At 49.0% G+C, this 17,167-nt stretch overlaps 1 protein-coding gene across 2 annotated transcripts in view; it reads right to left on the bottom strand.

Annotated features, from left to right (window-relative positions):
- GRIK4 (glutamate receptor, ionotropic, kainate 4) overlaps positions 1–17,167 on the bottom strand; it is a 432,235-nt gene that overhangs the window by 120,982 nt on the left and 294,086 nt on the right. For both annotated transcript variants that reach the window (XM_011926979.1, XM_011926978.1), the window contains exon 8: positions 8,765–8,926. In XM_011926979.1, the coding sequence (XP_011782369.1) occupies positions 8,765–8,926 (162 nt within the window). The remainder of the gene's footprint in view (positions 1–8,764; positions 8,927–17,167) is intronic.

Here is a 17,167-nt window from a genome sequence, read left to right as displayed (position 1 = left end):
GAATCGCTTGAACCTGGGAGGCGGTGGCTGCAGTGAGCCAAGATCGCACCACTGTACTCCAGCCTGGGCAACAGAGTGAGACTCCATCTCAGGAAAAAAAAAAAAAAAAAAAGTTGTCTGACTTTCTTCTTTTACGAATGAAGAAACTGAGGCACAAGACATTCTTCTCTTGCCCAAGGTCACAAAGCAAGGCCTGGAGGCCCGGTACCCCTTTGTCCAGCCTGGCTTCCTCCCCTCTCCACAGCACTGTCTTCCACCTCCATCCCGCTGAGAAGCCCAGGTTGTCGTTGCTCTATCAGATGTATTCTTATGCCTCATCTCCCAGGACAACTTGGGGCAATCTTTCATTGTTGCCTTCTCAGCAGCAGATGGGAGTGTGGGACTCTGGTGCCAGGGTGGGGGCAGGAAGGGGTGGTGGGCAGGCTTCTCGAATGCCCTGGGTTGGGGCCATCACCCAGTTTGCCTCCTGGCCAGACTGGCTGTTTGTCCTCACGTTAGCCCCTCAGTTAAGAGCCATTAGCCACTGGCTGCCTATCTAGCACACATTCTCCCCTTCTTCCTCTCATTTTATTCAGGTATCCTTCCTTGTGCCAAGCTGCAAGGAGCTTCAGAGGAGGCTGAGCCAGCCCCAGTTCCCAGGGAATCCTGGGTGGTCCAAGGTCCCCATGCCAATATGTGATTCGGGACTGTGTGAGTGACCCCACTGGAACAACGAGCCATGAACTGTGGCCTGGAAGGAGGGGCTTGCTTCTCAGGAAAGTTTCCTGTCTCCTAAGAGGACGCTCCTTCTCTCTCCTCTGGACATGTCTGTGTCTGGTTGGGATGCTTGGACTGCTGCAGCCAGCCCAGCTCCAGCCTGAGCATGAAGCTGGCACCAAGCAGGGACACAGCAGAGATGGAAAAGATTTGGTCTCCAACCTCATCATTCTGGAATCTTGCTAAGCCACGCAATAACACATTTCCGTTTTCCCACAAGGCATTTTAATACAGGGTTTCTGTTGCCGAGAGTACTCTGGTACCAAGGCCCTGGGGATCCCTTTCCTCTCAGAGGCATCGTTGCACCAGGCCCCAGAGTCTACAGGCCCCCTCCCCAGGTCCCCTCTTCCTCCGGTGAGGCTGTGTGCTGGTCCCCAAGAGACCCTCATCACGGCAGAGTTGCAGAGAAAGCGCCACGCCATTTCTCACATCCTCCCACCAAGCCCCCAGCTTGTTCCTGCCACATGGTTGCCACTATTCCCACTCTGTCTGGGACATGGTTTTCCTGGCTGATGCTCTCTTATTAGCGCATGATGTGGATGCTGAGAGATCCGTGCATGCCTGTTGGCAATGTTCTTTGGCATCTCCAACTCCAGGGCCTTCAAGATTCTTCGAGTGCTTCTAGTACTAATGCCAGCTAGGGATGCTGGGCGCGGGGAGCAGGTGGAAGGAAAATCCTCAAGGTTCTGGTCTCCTCTCCATCTGTACGTGGCCTTCAGAGGGACGAAACCAGTGACAAGTCCCCTGTAGGCTCTGGGCTTTACGGTTCCTCTGTGTGGTTCAGCCTGGGCTGGTCAGAGCTGACCCCTTCTAAACCCCAAATGTCTTCTCTCCCAGTGCAGTCTCCTTGGGTTCCTCCACCCATCACCAGGCCGCTCTCTTCTACAGGCTCCTGGCAATCTGCCCACACTTCTCAACTGGATCCTTCAAACTACTCTGAGAATTCACTTCCCAACCCTTGTGCCTGCAGCTATCTCCTCGCAGTCACCAATCTCCTGCCCTCACCCAATTTCTCCTCTGATGGTGTGCGAGCCCGTCATCTCTCTGCCTCATCAATTTTTCCATCTTGTTTCAGATCTCCATCCCAAAGCATCTTTCTCCCTCTCCTAATTGCTTTCTCCCTCCACTATTACTTACTCGTTTAGCTCTGGAAAGCATTTGGGGCTACAGTCAGGGAGAAGCAGTTTCTATTACAAAAGCCCTCTGGGCCTGGCGTGGTAGCTCATGCCTATAACCCCAGCATTTTGGGAGGCCGAGGTGGGCTGATCACGAGGTCAGGAGATCAAGACCATCCTGGCCAACATGGTGAAACCCCATCTCTACTAAAAATACAAAAAAAGTAGCCAGGTGTGGTGGCATGTGCCTGTAGTCCCAGATACTTGGGAGGCTGAGGCAGGAGAATTGCTTGAACCCAGGAGGCAGAGGTTGCAGTGAGCCGAGACTGTGCCACTGCACTCTAGCCTAGGCGACAAAGAGAGACTCCATCTCAAAAAAAAAAAAAAAAAGAAAGCCCTCCATCCATGTCTCCACTTCTGGGCCCACCAGAGGAAGGAGGCGCCCCCCCACCTCACTCAATTTCCACCCCTTCTCTACTCTCTTACTCCATTTCCTTTTCCGCTCTGTCTTTCTGTGGCCTCCGCTCCTCATCTGTGTGTGCACACCTCTTGGTTTTGTCTCTGCTTCTCCTGTCCCTGTCTCTTCTAAATACTAAATCCCCCAAATGACTCAGTCCTCATTTAAAATCCTCTCCTCTTTCTTGGCACCAAAACGTTGCTTGGCAATGAACTCTCGATTCTCTTGTTTTTATATTTTCATTTGGTTCTTCATTGTTATTTTCTTTTGAGCTGTTTGCAAATTGTTTAGGGGAATGCAAGGCTCTGTATAAATTAAGATGAATCAATTCTGACTCAGGGAGCTGTGGCTGAGTTCCTTCCCCCTCCCATGACATGAAAATAAGAATATCTCCTAAATACACACCTGGAACCTCATCTCTCTCCACGCCTCAGATGACGGGATTCCCAGGATCCCCCAGATGCCGATTTATCTCTGAACTTCTGCAGCTTAAACTCTACCCCCCAATATAAAACCAGGACAGGAACCATTAAAATCTCATGGAATCGTTCTTACAATCTGGATTTTATTCAATGAAATAAACACTTAATTACAAACATCTGCTTTAGCCTAAATTCTAATTACTTAATCTAGCCATCTGTAATTTTAATGATTTTCCAGGATTTTTGTTCTTTGCCGCGTGATTAATGGGAACAGCGTGTGAAGCTAGCGGGTGTGTGTCTCCATTTGCGACACCCCATCTTCTGCTTGCATTGTCTCAGGCAGAAGCACGTTTGCTGCTCCTGTTGGCCACCTGGCAGGTATGGCCTGGGGGCGTGGACTGATCCAGAAGGTTAGGAATAGCGGGAGACACTTATCCAAGTCAGGAGAAAAAGGCAATGGAGAGAAGAAAGCGCCAAGAGTGAAGAAAGAGCGGGGAACATCGTGTGGAGAGAGAGAAACAGAAAGGAAGGTCTAGGGGGAAAAGGGTAAAGAAGGGGAGAAGAGAGAGAGAAAGAGAGAACGTCCCCACTGAGGCTGGAGCTGCAGCCTTTGTAGAACGCTCGATGGCGGGGACAGAACCAGGCTGTTTTCCTGGAACTGACTCCCTCTTGCCTTCCAGCTCCCCAGAACATAAAAGAGCTGGGCTGTTTGTGCTGTGAATTTCTCAGCCTCCAAAGAGACAGGAAGAGGCACCACTTTTCAAAAGCTGGTTGCTAAAGTGAGAAGCCTTGAGAAAGGTGTGTTGCTACTGTCGCTGCTGTGAGCTTCCTTTCCACACGCTGAGATGAGAGTGTCCGGAATACCTTCCCTTCCCTCTCGGAGGCCACAGAGACAGTAGCTGGAGGTCTCTGGCACTGGGAGATAGATGTAGGTTCTACTCCAGGTTATATTGGAGTGCTGATCTTGGGGGACCCTTGATGTGCCATCCAGTACTTCCATGCCTCAGTTTCCCCACTTGTCCAAAAGGGCTACATGACCACTCTTAACTGTTACTAGGATGCCCTGAGGAGGAAAATAGGAGAAGGCGGGATAATTTCATGGGAAGGGCTACAGGAGTCTTCAGCTCTGTGCCAAGGTGAAACCCAGTGGGATGGGCGCCCTGCTGTCCTCAGGAAGAAAGAACACTTGTCCATTTTATTGGCAAGAAAACCAAAGGGGCTTGGCTGAGAGAAAGCTGACTAAAGTAGACGCAGAAATCTGTGATCGGCACAAGGACCAGCTGCAGGCCTGAGGTCCACATAGATGCTCCTCGCACGGTCCCGTGAGACAGCCTTGAGCCCGTGCAGCTTAGCCCATTTACTCTTATTCTTTTTTTTTTTTTTTTTTTTTTGAGGTGGAGTCTCGCTCTGTCGCCCAGGCTGGAGTGCAGTGGCCGGATCTCAGCTCCCGGGTTCACGCTATTCTCCTGCCTCAGCCTCCCGAGTAGCTGGGACTACAGGCGCCTGGCTAATTTTTTGTATTTTTTAGTAGAGACGGGGTTTCACCGTGTTAGCCAGGATGGTCTCGATCTCCTGACCTCGTGATCCGCCTGTCTCGGCCTCCCAAAGTGCTGGGATTACAGGCTTGAGCCACTGCGCCCGGCCATCTTTACTCTTATTCTCCGCCAGCAGCACCAAGAGAGCCTCAGAGAACACCCCCACTCACTGAATACCCCCCAAGCATTCTTGCGGGGCATAAGATGCTGAGGCCTTCGGAAGTCTGACATTGGACTGGGAAGGAGATAAACGAGGTCAGGGTTTCTATCTTTTAAACGGCCCTGGGCAGCATCCTCATGACAAGACACCCTCTCCAGTCCACTGAGCGAGTCAGCACAGCGCCCCTGCTCCACTGGGATGCCGTGGACCCTGCCTGGTGTACTGCACACAGATGAGCCGCAAATTACTGGCCTCCCTTTCTTGGGGCAAGCCTTCCCCGACCTCTGCAGGCAGCACTCATGGCTTTCCTCTGCTTCCATGAGAGTAACATAAGCCCAGGAGTCACCTTCCCAGAGGTGGAGGTGAAGCCTGCTCCTGCATGGTGCATCTGGAGGACAGCAGCTTTGATCTTCACTGTGTGACTATGTGATGGAGCCAGCCCTTCATCCCACTCTGCCACGGTTTGTTTGGTCCCAGGTCTCATGTGGCAGTGAGCCAGGTGGGCTGGATAAAGGGGATGGATGCTTCACAAATGGCTTTGTGCCTTTCTCACAGGAGCGAGTGACTTTTCACTCCAGTTCCCACAAGAACTGGCTGTTGAGAAGAGCCTGACACCTCTTCCCCTCTCTCTTTGGCTTTCTCTCTTGCCATGTGAGCTGCATACGCCCCCTCCCCTTGCCTTCCACCAAGAATGGAAGCTTCCTGAGGCCCTCACCAGAAGCAGACACCGGCACCATGCTTCTTGTACAGCCTGCAGAACCAGGAGCCAAATAAACCTCTTTTCTTCACCAATCACCCAGCCTCGGGTATTCCTTGATGGCAATACAAATGGACTAAGACACACTCTGTATTTGGGTATTCAGACTTTTTACCATGTGCCTTTGCATTTTTTTCCATGCACTTTTTACCATGTGCCTTTGCATTTTTTAGGGAGTGTACATTTCCTCACTCCCTAACATTGAGTTTGTGTGTGTGACTTTCTTTGGCCAAGAAAATGAGTGGGTGCCTTTCTGGGAGCCTACGAATAAGAGGTCCTTGTGTTTCCACTTGCTTTGCTGTCCTTCTGTCATCACCATGAGAATATGCCGGGCTGGCCTGCTGGTCCAGGGGAAGAGGTAATGGCCCCAAGTAGGCCCAGTCTGGATTAGCCAACCCATGCATGCTGAGAGATCTCATCCAGAGCAGCAGAGCTGCCCAACCGGGCCAGCTTAGACGAGCGGCTCCCTTGCTGACCCACAGGTCCACGAGCTTTATAAATGTGTACTGTATGCATATTTATCATGTACCATGAGATTTAGGAGTTGGCTGTTACACAGCATTTACATAGCAAAAGCTGCCTGATATATTTAATAATGCCTATTCCAGCATCTGGCATATACAGGTTGTTATATTAACTTACTTGGTGAATAACTGTGAATTGAAGATAGAATCATATCTGATTCCATCTTCACAATAATGCTCTAAGATGTTCAAGCATAATTCACCTAAAATTATGGTAAAAGAATCTGAGGCCCACAGCAGTTACATCACTACCTAAGATCACATGGTGAGAAAACGTCTAGGCCAGTATTCGACTCCAGGCTCTGTGACTCCAAGGCCAGTGACCTTTTCATCCTGTCTGACCATGGCAGCGCTGACCCACAGCTCTCTGAAAGGCACTCCTGGCCTTTGTGCTGGATCCTTACAAAGAAGCCCACTAGGAACCGAAGGACCCTCATTTGTCTGCTCGTGGCCAATGTGAGCATCAAAAGCAAAGGCAGACACCCTTAGAGAGAATGAGGAAATAGGGCCTAGGATCATTTACTTCGCTAGGCCAGATACCAAATGTGGTGAGGCTTGGGTTGAAGGAAAAGAGACAGATTCTTTTTTCCTTTCTTGATATTGTGTTGCAAGCCTTTCAAATTGGTCAGGACTTATTAAAATACTGGAATGAGAACTGTAAGAACAGCAGACTCGGCTGGGAGAACAGGGCTTGCATTGCTGCTGGGGGTTGAGTCTGATCCTGCACATGAAACTGTGCTTTGAGATGCCCCTCTCTGTCCCTTAAACCATTTAATGGGCATGACTCCTTCCTTCAGCTGCCCTCCCCAATCCTTCCCATGGATTTTTGCCTCTTTTAGGTCTAAAATAGCTTGTTGGGATGGGTTCCATAAACCTTCATGAAACTCTGTTTCTCAAACCCCCTCCTCCTGTCCCATTCCCTGGATCAAAGCTTCCTGAGTTTTCCATGAGCTCTGACCTCCTTAGCTACCCCTTCCTTCCTAAGATGTCCACGAGGCCGCACGATCATAAAAGCACAGAGTTTTGCGAAAGGTCATTAAGTCCGGGCCCTGGCTTCCGCAGCCTGCCTCCAAGGTCACCATGTTGACCAAGCACTAATTAGACGCCAAGTGTGTGGATGTCCAGATATGCCTTTGCCTCTGGGCATGTCTTATCGGAGACAGGCATCCCTCCTATTTTTAAAACTCACCAGAGGCCGGGCGCGGTGGCTCAAGCCTGTAATCCCAGCACTGTGGGAGGCCGAGACGGGCGGATCACGAGGTCAGGAGATCGAGACCATCCTGGCTAACACAGTGAAACCCCGTCTCTACTAAAAAAATACAAAAAACTAGCCGGGCGTAGTGGCGGGCGCCTGTAGTCCCAGCTACTCGGGAGGCTGAGGCAGGAGAATGGCATAAACCCGGGAGGCGGAGCTTGCAGTGAGCTGAGATCCGGCCACTGCACTCCAGCCCGGGCGACAGAGCGAGACTCCGTCTCAAAAAAAACAAACAAACAAACAAACAAAAAAAACCCACCAGAGAATTTCCCACTCCAGGAGTGTACCTAATTCCATCGCCAGCTCCTAGATCTGATGCTTTTCCACTTCTATCTATAACTCCTCATTCTGCCTGACTCACTCACTCACTCATTCACTCAACAAATACCTAGGAACTACAGACATGTGTTGCTCAACAGTGGGGACACATTATGAGAAATGCATCATCAGGCAATTTCTTCATTGTGTGACCATCAGAGAGTGTGCTTACACAAACCTAGATGCTATAGCCTACTACACTCTTAGGCTATATGGTATAGCGTAGTGCTCCTGGGCTACAAACCTGTACGGTATGTGACTGTACTGAATACTGTAGGCAACTGTAACACAGTGGTATGTACTTGCATATCTAAACATACCCAAACATAGAAAAGGGACAAGAAAAATGTGGTATTATCATCTTTGGAACCTCCATCATATAAGTTGTCCATTGCTGACCAAAATGTCATTATGCATGTGTCACTGTACTTCCATCTAGCCAGGCTCAATTACAGTACAGCATGGCAAGGAAATAACAGTCCTAGAGAGATGCAAAGTGGCATGGAGGTTAAAAGTATAAACAGTAAAGCCATACGGCCTGGGTTCTGGTTCTGGTCCTCTGCTCACTGGCTGTGTGATCCTGGGCTATTTGCCTAACCTTTCTGGGCTTCGGTTTTATCATCTGTAAAATGGAGATACTGATAGTAGCTGCCTCAGGAAGTTGTAGTGAGCATCACAAGGGCTGCCTCGTGGAGCTTTTAAAAATAAAATAATGTGTATAATGGGGCTAGGCAGGGCATAAAAAGCCACACAATCCTAGTCTCTTGAGAATTTGCCTTTTAACAAATGTACACAAGCAGATATTCTTGGCCTGCCCCCCAGAGAAGAACATCCAGCTCAGTGGAGAATGGCCATGGAAAGGTTTGCTCCCATTACACGTGCGGAAAGGGGCCAGAACTGCACAGAGGAAGCACAGGGACTGGGCAGAAGGGAGCCACTCCAGATGAGCCCTGACTCAGGAAGTGGCCAGGGGGTGGACAGAGCACCAGACCAGGAGCTAGGAGTCCTGGGGCTAGTTCCACTCTGCAACAGCCTCGATGTTTGCCCTTGAACAAGACCCCCACATCCCCACTCCATATCGCATTACAGCCTGGGCTTCAGTTTCCGTATCTGAAAAATGAGGGAGTAGATCAGCTTAAAGGTCCTTCCAAACGATTCTTGGATCCTAAACTCAGGCAGCTCTCGGCAACGGTATTATTGAGAGTCTGGCCGCGGGGGACCTGCAGACATCACTAAGTGACAACCCAGTACCTCCACACAGCCCTCTCCCCGCTGTCTACAGCTCATTGCTTCCCAAACATCACCCCCTGCAACCACTTCCCGCACTTTCTACCTCCCTCTCTGAGCTGGGACTGGAGCTGAAGACGGCTGGACTCCAGGAGGGTGTGTTGCCCAGGGGCTGATCCACAGAGGGGCGATGTGCAGAGGCCAAGGGGCACCAGGAAGAGCTCTGGCGGGTACTTACCGCAGGCCCAGTGAAGGGCACATGGTCACAGTTCTCCTGCCAAGACTGGTTGAGGCTCTGGGCAAACTCTTGGAAGAAAGCATGGGATTGGTTGAAAATGGAAAATCCCAGGATGTTGACACGATCATCCACAAGGCTGTCCATTCTCTGGAGTGAGAACTCCTGGAAAGACCCAGCATCAGAAATAAGAACATAGTTAGGAAAGGGTGAAGTGAGAGATGGACTTTGGTAGAGCACGTCTGGGTACTTCATTCTAGTCCAGAGAACACCAGACAGTCTGTTGAGACCTAGGAGTCCAGAGTTAATGAGAGCAGTTTTTCTGGGAGTTAACACTGTGACAGTGGATCGTGGAGGAGAAAAAAAAAAAGCAGAATGATCTCTAAACAAGTATATACAAGATGCACTAGCCAGAGAAAGAAAGAAAAAAGCCATGTGCCCAGTGGAGGCAGCACTAGGCACATGGGGTTTTTTCCATGGGAAGTGGGATGCTTGAGCTGTGTCTTGAAGGATATATAGGCATTTTCTGGGTGGAGAACTGTGGGTGGTCAAAGGCTACACCAGCCAGAAATCCCCACGTATACAAGGGCACAGAGCTCAGAAAGTGCATGGCCCTTTCAGTGAACTGCCCGTGGTGTACTTGTACTTTGATGAAGACGTCACTTTTTAAAGTGTGATTCTACCGTCAGCATCATCCAGGTTCCTTTTTAAAAAATGATAGGGCTGGGTGTGGTGACTCACACTTGTAATCCCAGCACTTTCGGAGGCCGAGGCGGACGGATCACTTGAGGTCAGGAGTTCGAGACCAGACTAACCAACATGATGAAACTCCAGCTCTACTAAAAATACAAAACTAGCCAGATGTGGTCGTGCCTGTAATCCTAGCTACTTGGGAGGGTGAGGCAGGGGAATCACTTGAACCCAGGAGGCAGAGGTTGCAGTGAGCCGAGATCGTGCCATTGCACTCCAGCCTGGGCAAGAAGAGCAAAGCTCCATTTCAAAAAAAAAAAAGGATGATTCCTGAACCCCACCTAAGACCACCTGAACCCGAATCCGGGGAGCTGAGGCCCAGGAGTTTGCATTTCCAGCAGGACCCTAAGTCTTAAACACCTGAAGCGTGGGTTAGCACACTGGATACAAGGGGCCCTGGGAAAGGGATGGTGAGAAACGAAGCTGGGGCAGTCAGCAGAGGCCAGACCATAAGAGTGAGGATGCCAGGCTTGTGAATGTGCCCTCTGTCCTAGGTGTGATGGAACCCAAGGGAACTGTCAGCGGAGGAATGCCAAACCAAGTTTGCTTCCCCAGAACCTCAACCTGAAGGTTTGTGGGTAGGGTGGTGCCTTCATTTACCACTAATTTTTGCATTCACTTGATAAACATTTAAGCATTTATCATGTGCCAGACATGGTTCTAGGCATGGAGGATATGGATGAGAGAGACACATTTGCTGCCCTCAGGAAGCCTGCAGTTAGTGGAAGAGACAGATAGTAAGGAAACAAATTCATCATCATTTTGTATAGCTAGGGGGATGGGACTTGGGGTGAGGGACTGCTCCTTTAGATGAGGCAGTCAGGGAAACCCCATCTAAGGCAGTGACATTTAGAAGCTCAAAGGAGTTCTCCCTGCAACCCACGGTCCACATGCAATCACCAGGGTGGGGCCAAGTGATAGTCAGCCTGCATGTGTAAGTGCACCGAGGCCAGTTAGAGTTATAGAGAGGGGCAGTGTCCTCCTCTGAGCTGGGAGCCCTGGCCCCCAAGGTCTCCCTGGACCCTGTACAGTGAAATCAGTCAAGAGGGTGTAGATTATTCAGCTCACTGATCCCTGCTCCCAGAAAGATGCCTTCAAATGTGTGTCAGGCCACCTTTTCACACAAAAATCACATTCATTGCATGTTCATTCCAAGTGCCTCGCACACAGCTCCACACCCTGGGGGTACACAGGACTTCCAGACCCAAGGACTAGCCCATCAGCCACTCAGCCTGACATGACAGATGGCAAGCGCCTTGGGCTTTCCTTCTGGCCAGGCAGAAATATTGCTTTCCTCCAGGCAGTCTCCTCTTCTGAAGACTTAGCTGCTGTAGGCCCCTGGCACCGCCCTTGTATCCTTGCCACACAGCTCCAGTCACTGCCAAGGTCTCAGGCTGCAGGCCTGAGCGCACCTGCCCAGAGCCCGGATTCATTAGCTTACACGTGCAAACTGGAGGTACCAAGCTTCCTCTGAAGCCACCAATGCCTGACAGAGTGGATTTGGATAAGGATTAAGTGTATTTTGGATCCTGCCACATTCCCATTAGGGGAACAAGGACATGCCAGAGAATGTGCTGATTCCTACATTGATATTATCTCCCATCTCTCCAACAGGGCAGCTGCCCATGTGCTGTGGGCTATCGGTAGGCACAAGGGGGCAGACGGCTAATGAGAAGAAGATTCATTTGGCAAGGGTTCAGTGACTGGGGCAGAGCCAGACTGTTGTGGGCAAACCTGGGCATGGTTGGCAGGGGCTGGAAAGTGTCCTCTTCCCTGGCTTCCTTATCATTGTGGGCAGACACATCAGCCCAACTCCATCCTCTCCCCACATGCATAGCCTGATGGTTGGAGGCTCATTTTAAGGAAGCCCTGAGGCCCTGGATGTCCACAGACTCACAGTGGCAGCTGGGGTGATATAGCGGACTCAGGCTTTGGTGTTCAAATCCAGGTTCCTTACCACACTGGCTGTATGACTTTAAGCAAGGTCTGTAACCTTCTGGGCTTCAGATACTCATTTTTACAAAAGAAACCATATTAGCAACCTTATAGGTTATTTCAAGGAACAAGTAAGATGCATGCAAAGCTTAGCATCATATTTGGCAAATACAACAGCTACTGAAAGATCACAGTGAACTCTGGGGCAGCTTCTGGCTCTCTGCCTCTTCAGTTCCACTTGTCTTGGAAACCTAAGTTAGAAAGGTATTCCCTTCAAATGCATGTTCTGGGTGGAGTAAGAATGAATGAGTTCATTACAGACACTCAGAGACAGTCTACCCAGAAGTCAGCCAGTCTGTCTTCCTGCTTTTTTATTCCTACCTTCTTATCCCTCAATTATAGGCAACTTTCAAAGGCCAAACCAGATAAAAAGATAAAAAGATTCCAGAAGTTTCCTTGATAATTTGTTCTATTTATAATGACTCATGGGATAGCCTGTGGAAGGACAAGGAAGGGGGAGGGGCACATTCTTTTACTGCCATTTCCCACGACACTCTAAGGTTCTAGTATCTAAGAATCCTTACAGTTAGGAAATTCTTCTTTTTATCTAAACTTAGACTATTGTCTAAAAGAACATGGGAAATAGCTGACCACCGCTAGTTTACAAACAATGAACATCTTCTGTGCCAGTATTTCTCAAAGCGTGTTCCTCAGGGCATTAGGTTTCCAGAAATTTCATGAAGACAAGTTTCCACGCTCAAATAAGGCTGGAAAACAATGCACATTATATCTGCCTTTTCAAGATTCATAATACTCACTAGCCTATTAAAGGCTGAAAAAAGTACGGCAGCGAAGCAGCTGGTTTAATTTTGTTTAACCCTGAATTTCCCAAACACACTGACCATGGAACAAATCAGGACCGTGGGTTTTTTTCCTCCTCCAAAATCCATGAGTGCCTGGCAGTAGCATGCTTTAGAACATAATCTGGGAAGTGCTACTGTACATCTATTCAGAGAAACATTTCTTACAAATCCAAAGTCAAGTGGTGGGGACATTTTGTGGAGACAGATATTTCGTAAAACTAACACATTTCAGGAATGGAAGGGATTAAAGTTCACCCAGTTTCCGCTGCCCACCCATCTTGAGTCCTACCCAGGAATGCACACCTGGCTCACTTAGGCTCCCATTGTGCCTCCCCAACCCTGCCCCAGCCACACTGCCTGGCTGGTTGTAACCTTCATACCATGACAGAAAGGGCTGGAAGCAGTCCCTCAGGTGGAACAGGTCCTCATGGGGACCTTGATCCTCTTCTTATAAATGTCCCAGGAAGGGATGTCCTGAAGGTCCCTGCTCCCAACAAGCGTCGACTCCCATTGTCCCAAACCAGGGAACCAGGGTGAAGCACAGAGCAAATGGAACCTGGTAAAGCCAAGTGGTGGGGCAGAGACCAGGACCAGGTCTTCCACGACTCCAAGTGTGGGTGGCTTTGTGACAGACCCCGTGTTGCAGTCTTTGTTCACACACGTGGCCTCTCTCTACAGAGGGCTGTGTGTTTCCAGGAAGTAAAGATACGCTTGCCTCATTTTTGAACTTCACATTGCAGCTACAGAGTGCTTGATACCTAGAAGCTGTTTGGTCAATGCTGTTTTGAGGACAGTTGATTGACAACATCTTAATGCCTTGGGTCTCACTGTGGCCAACTCTAACACCAAGCACACCCTGTCACACCTCCAGAAGGTGTAAAAACATGCGTAGAAGCTGGGCTAACTACTGACTGCCGTCTGTGAATTGCATTACTGTATTTTTAAAAATCCTGACAGCTTGCTTTCTTATCACTGGGCTTTCACATGAAAAACATTTTTAAAAGTGTGTGCATGTGTGTGTGTGTGCACGTGTGCATACATGTGTGCAAATCTCTGTGTATACAATGGTATGGAAGGGTCCAAATAGCTATAGTCGAAGGTCAGGTCAGAACCACAAGTGGATACAGGGGGATGTTACCCGGGGATGAAGGAATGCCTCATGGATAATGGCTTGAGAGCTATGCGGAAGGGCGCCCCCCACTTTCTGCAGCAGATGTGCTGTGTCCAATGTCCTGGTTTACCAACAGGCATCCATTCACCGTGAGCTGTAGGAAGCTTCGTGGGTCTACTGCCTGTCCACCACCTGGGCCAGGGAGCAACAGCAGGCTCTGTGTAGGGGCTGAGCTGGGGATGGGCCCAGACAAGTGGAGGTCCTAGAGCTGAGGTAGTTTTGTTGGAGGAAGAGAGAAGAGAGGACCTGTGAAACTCTGAGATTACCATGGCTGCAAGGGGCTGACCATGCCTTATACCATACAGGGTCTGGTACCAAGAAACACATAGCTTTAGTGTCTGCTGTCTGGGAACATGGAGGGATAAGGGAAAGGCTGGGCAGACCTTGTGGGCAGCTTCTGCAAGGGAGGTCTGGGAGAAGCAGTGCCCTGGGGACATGTTCAGCTGGGCTAAACAGTCAAATTCTGTCACTGGGGGCTGGATTTAGTCAACCCTGGGGACAGGACGAGGTTAGTCAACTAGAGCTAAAAGCACAAGAACGTTTAATGACCCAGATTAAGTTTCTGTGTTTGACCTGAAGTAGAAAAGCAAGAAACCAAAGCACAGGTCCAGGAAGTGTCCTTAAATCAAGTTCATCTCCTAACTCAGGCCAAACGGGTAAGTAGGGGAAGTGGCATTCCATGATGTTTTCTGCCCAACAGCCCCTTCCCCTTTGCCTTCCTAACCAATTAGTGCATTACTATTCTCCCAGGCACCTAAGCTAGAAACCTCAGAGACAGCCTCGACTCCCTTATTTTTTAACTCCACACCCAGTCAACCGCCAATTCTGTCAAACCTATCTCTTAAATATCTCTTGAAGCTGTCCCTTCCTTTCTAATCCCACCAGGCCTCGTCATTTCTCCTCTGCAATAGCTGCTATTTAATGGAGATCATGCCTCTGATTTTGGGATATCTAGCCACTATACTGTTCAACTCCCAGGTTCCATTTATACTGATGACCATGTGAATGGTGCCCTTTGGCATGGTGCAGTGTGGCAATCTCATCAGGAAACAGTAGCATGTATTAGAGAGAGCACAAGTTTTGAAATAAGGCAGTCTTGGTTTCAAACCCTCATTTGGCCACATACTGGCTGGCTGATTTCAGGCGGGTCTCTGAACTTTCGGTGTGTTCACCTGTAAAGTGTGGGTAAGAGCATCTACCTTGCACAGGTAATCCATGAGGAGTGCCTGGCACACAGGCACGCGTGGCCTGGGAGTCCTCTTCTGTCCAAGTGCAGTCCATCCTCCATGCTGCTGGTGTCACCAAAGTGGGTGCGCTGCCCCAATCTCCTCCCTTTTCCTGGTCCCCCTGAACTGCTGGGCCCTGCCAAAGGGAAAGATCTGGCCTGGAGGTCTTGCCTTCCTCTTTCTCTTCCTCTTTGCTTGGCAAGAGATGATTCTTAGCTACTTGTCAAATGGGAAAAGTTTTGCTAAATAAGAATCCCAGCATTTTGCGAGGCCAAGGCAGGTGGATTACCTGGGGTCAGGAGTTCAAGACCAGCCTGGCCAACATGGTGAAACCCCATTTCTACTAAAAATACAAAAATTAGCCAGGCGTGGTTGTGTGGCGTGTGCCTGTAGTCCCAGCTACTCGGGAGTCTGAGGCAGGAGAATCGCTTGAACCTGGGAGGCAGAGGTTGCAGTGAGCCAAGATGGTGCCACTGCACTCCAGCCAGGGCGACAGAGACTCTGTCTCGAAAGAGAAAATAAGTCACCATAAAATGCTAATTGCTTGGTGGGGCGATTTGTGTTGAGATAGACGCCTTTAGTTGAAATTCCAGATCTTCCAACCATGAATAATCACAAGAAAGCAGTAATTCTAATAATAACTACTACAATTTACTGACCACCAACTGTGTGCCAGGCAAAACTGAGCACTTCACTGAGAACATGGGAGAGCTGAGGTTTGCCTCACATTGCATCTGTTCAGCATGAAGAACCCAGAAAAGGAGTCACAGCAAGTACCAGGGTGCAGCAGGTGGGAAGGAATTAGAAGTCAATGCAGTATAACTGCAGGCTTGTGTGGCTACGATGGCTCAGAGAAACAGGCAGTCGAATGCAGCTTGGTGAACTTGGCCAACTTCTGCTGAAAGCTGTCCAGCAGCCTCAGCCACCCCTAGTAAAATCTCTCCACGGTCATCATTATTTGAGCCTCAAATACTTCCCCGCTGGCCTGTGAACTCCTGGAAGGTAGAATGGACTGTCTCACTCACTGCTGTGTCCCTGGCACCTAGAAAAATCAGTGAAACCAAAAACTGCCTTCTGGGCTTAATTAAACGGTTAGGAGAATAACTGCTGGAAAGAATGAGTACGGGTCTGGAGTCGCGGCATTTTACATTATACACTGTCTGTGGGCATTTTGACCTAGATTTTCCTCTCTGAAATCCCACATTCCAAAAACCAATCTTTTTATTAAAAAACTTTTAATTTATTTATTTTTATCTTTTTTAATCAGAAAAGTTTCCTCATTTTAAAATGGGGGAAATAAGACTTTACGGTGCCACTGTGAGACTCAAAAATGATAATATATAGGAGAGCTCTGTGCAGACTGGAAGCACGATACAGACTCCTTATTACTATTATTAGAAGTAATAATAGAATAGCTCAAGGAATGCATGTTTCATGTACTTTCAGGGATCATTAGCAGGTAGTGAGGAAGGCGGTGTGCGGAGGCCTTCCTGAAGCCCACCAGACCACGCCACAAAGGTGGCTATCTCTGGCGTCTGCATAAAGCCCTCAGCCCCAGGTAGCCCAAGAACCTTAACAGCTCCCTTCCCACCAGGGCCACAGGCAACCTATAAAAGGTGTCACCCCAACACCTCTATGACCTCTGAAATCTCTCCGAATGTTAACACCTGGACCCATTTGGGTTGTATCTGGCCCTACTTGCAGCCTCTTCACTCCAGAACCGGCTCTGCTTCTTAAGAGTGGTGTTTAAAATCCTTAACCCCCTTCACAGTGGGGTTTCCAGCAGTCCCTCACGTCTTGCCTGCTTTCACCCAAGCCTCAGCCTTTGATCCTCTCTGCTCCATGCTCAGCCCTGGACCCTAACTGCCTGGGAGAGGAGGCTGGTGGCCTCATGTCACCCACATCAAAGTGATTTATGAAATATCAATTTATTACTGAGTATAACAACACCAACTGCTTCCACGAATGTGGCTGAATGAAGCTGACAGGGCACTTTCATGCACTGCTTTTGGGTCTCCCAACCGTAATTGGAAGTGGACAGAACAGGTTTTATTCATTTTCACACGTGGTACAAGAGGAAACCGAGGTACCCAGGAGTTAAATGTCTTGCCCCAAGACAGATATGGAATTAAGATCCAGGCCCTTGGCAAAGAAGACCAGTGATTATTCTATCTTCCCTTGTTCCATCTTCCCTTATTCTACCTTCCCTTATTCTACCTTCCCTTGTTTTACCTTCCCTTGTTCTATCTTTCCTTATTCTATCTTCCTTTATTCTATCTTCCCTTATTCTACCTTCCCTTATTCTATCTTTCCTTGTTCTATCTTCCCTTATTCTATCTTCCTTTATTCTATCTTCCCTTATTCTACCTTCCCTTATTCTATCTTTCCTTGTTCTATCTTCCCTTATTCTATCTTCCCTTGTTCTGTCTTCCCTTGTTTTATCTTCCCTTATTCTATCTTC

Source organism: Colobus angolensis, unplaced genomic scaffold (genome assembly GCF_000951035.1).
Source record: "Colobus angolensis palliatus isolate OR3802 unplaced genomic scaffold, Cang.pa_1.0 Scaffold7, whole genome shotgun sequence".
Classification (NCBI taxonomy): Eukaryota; Metazoa; Chordata; class Mammalia; order Primates; family Cercopithecidae; genus Colobus; species Colobus angolensis.
The sequence above is the reverse complement of the archived record's forward strand: the minus strand, read 5'-3'. Positions and strand labels throughout refer to the sequence as shown.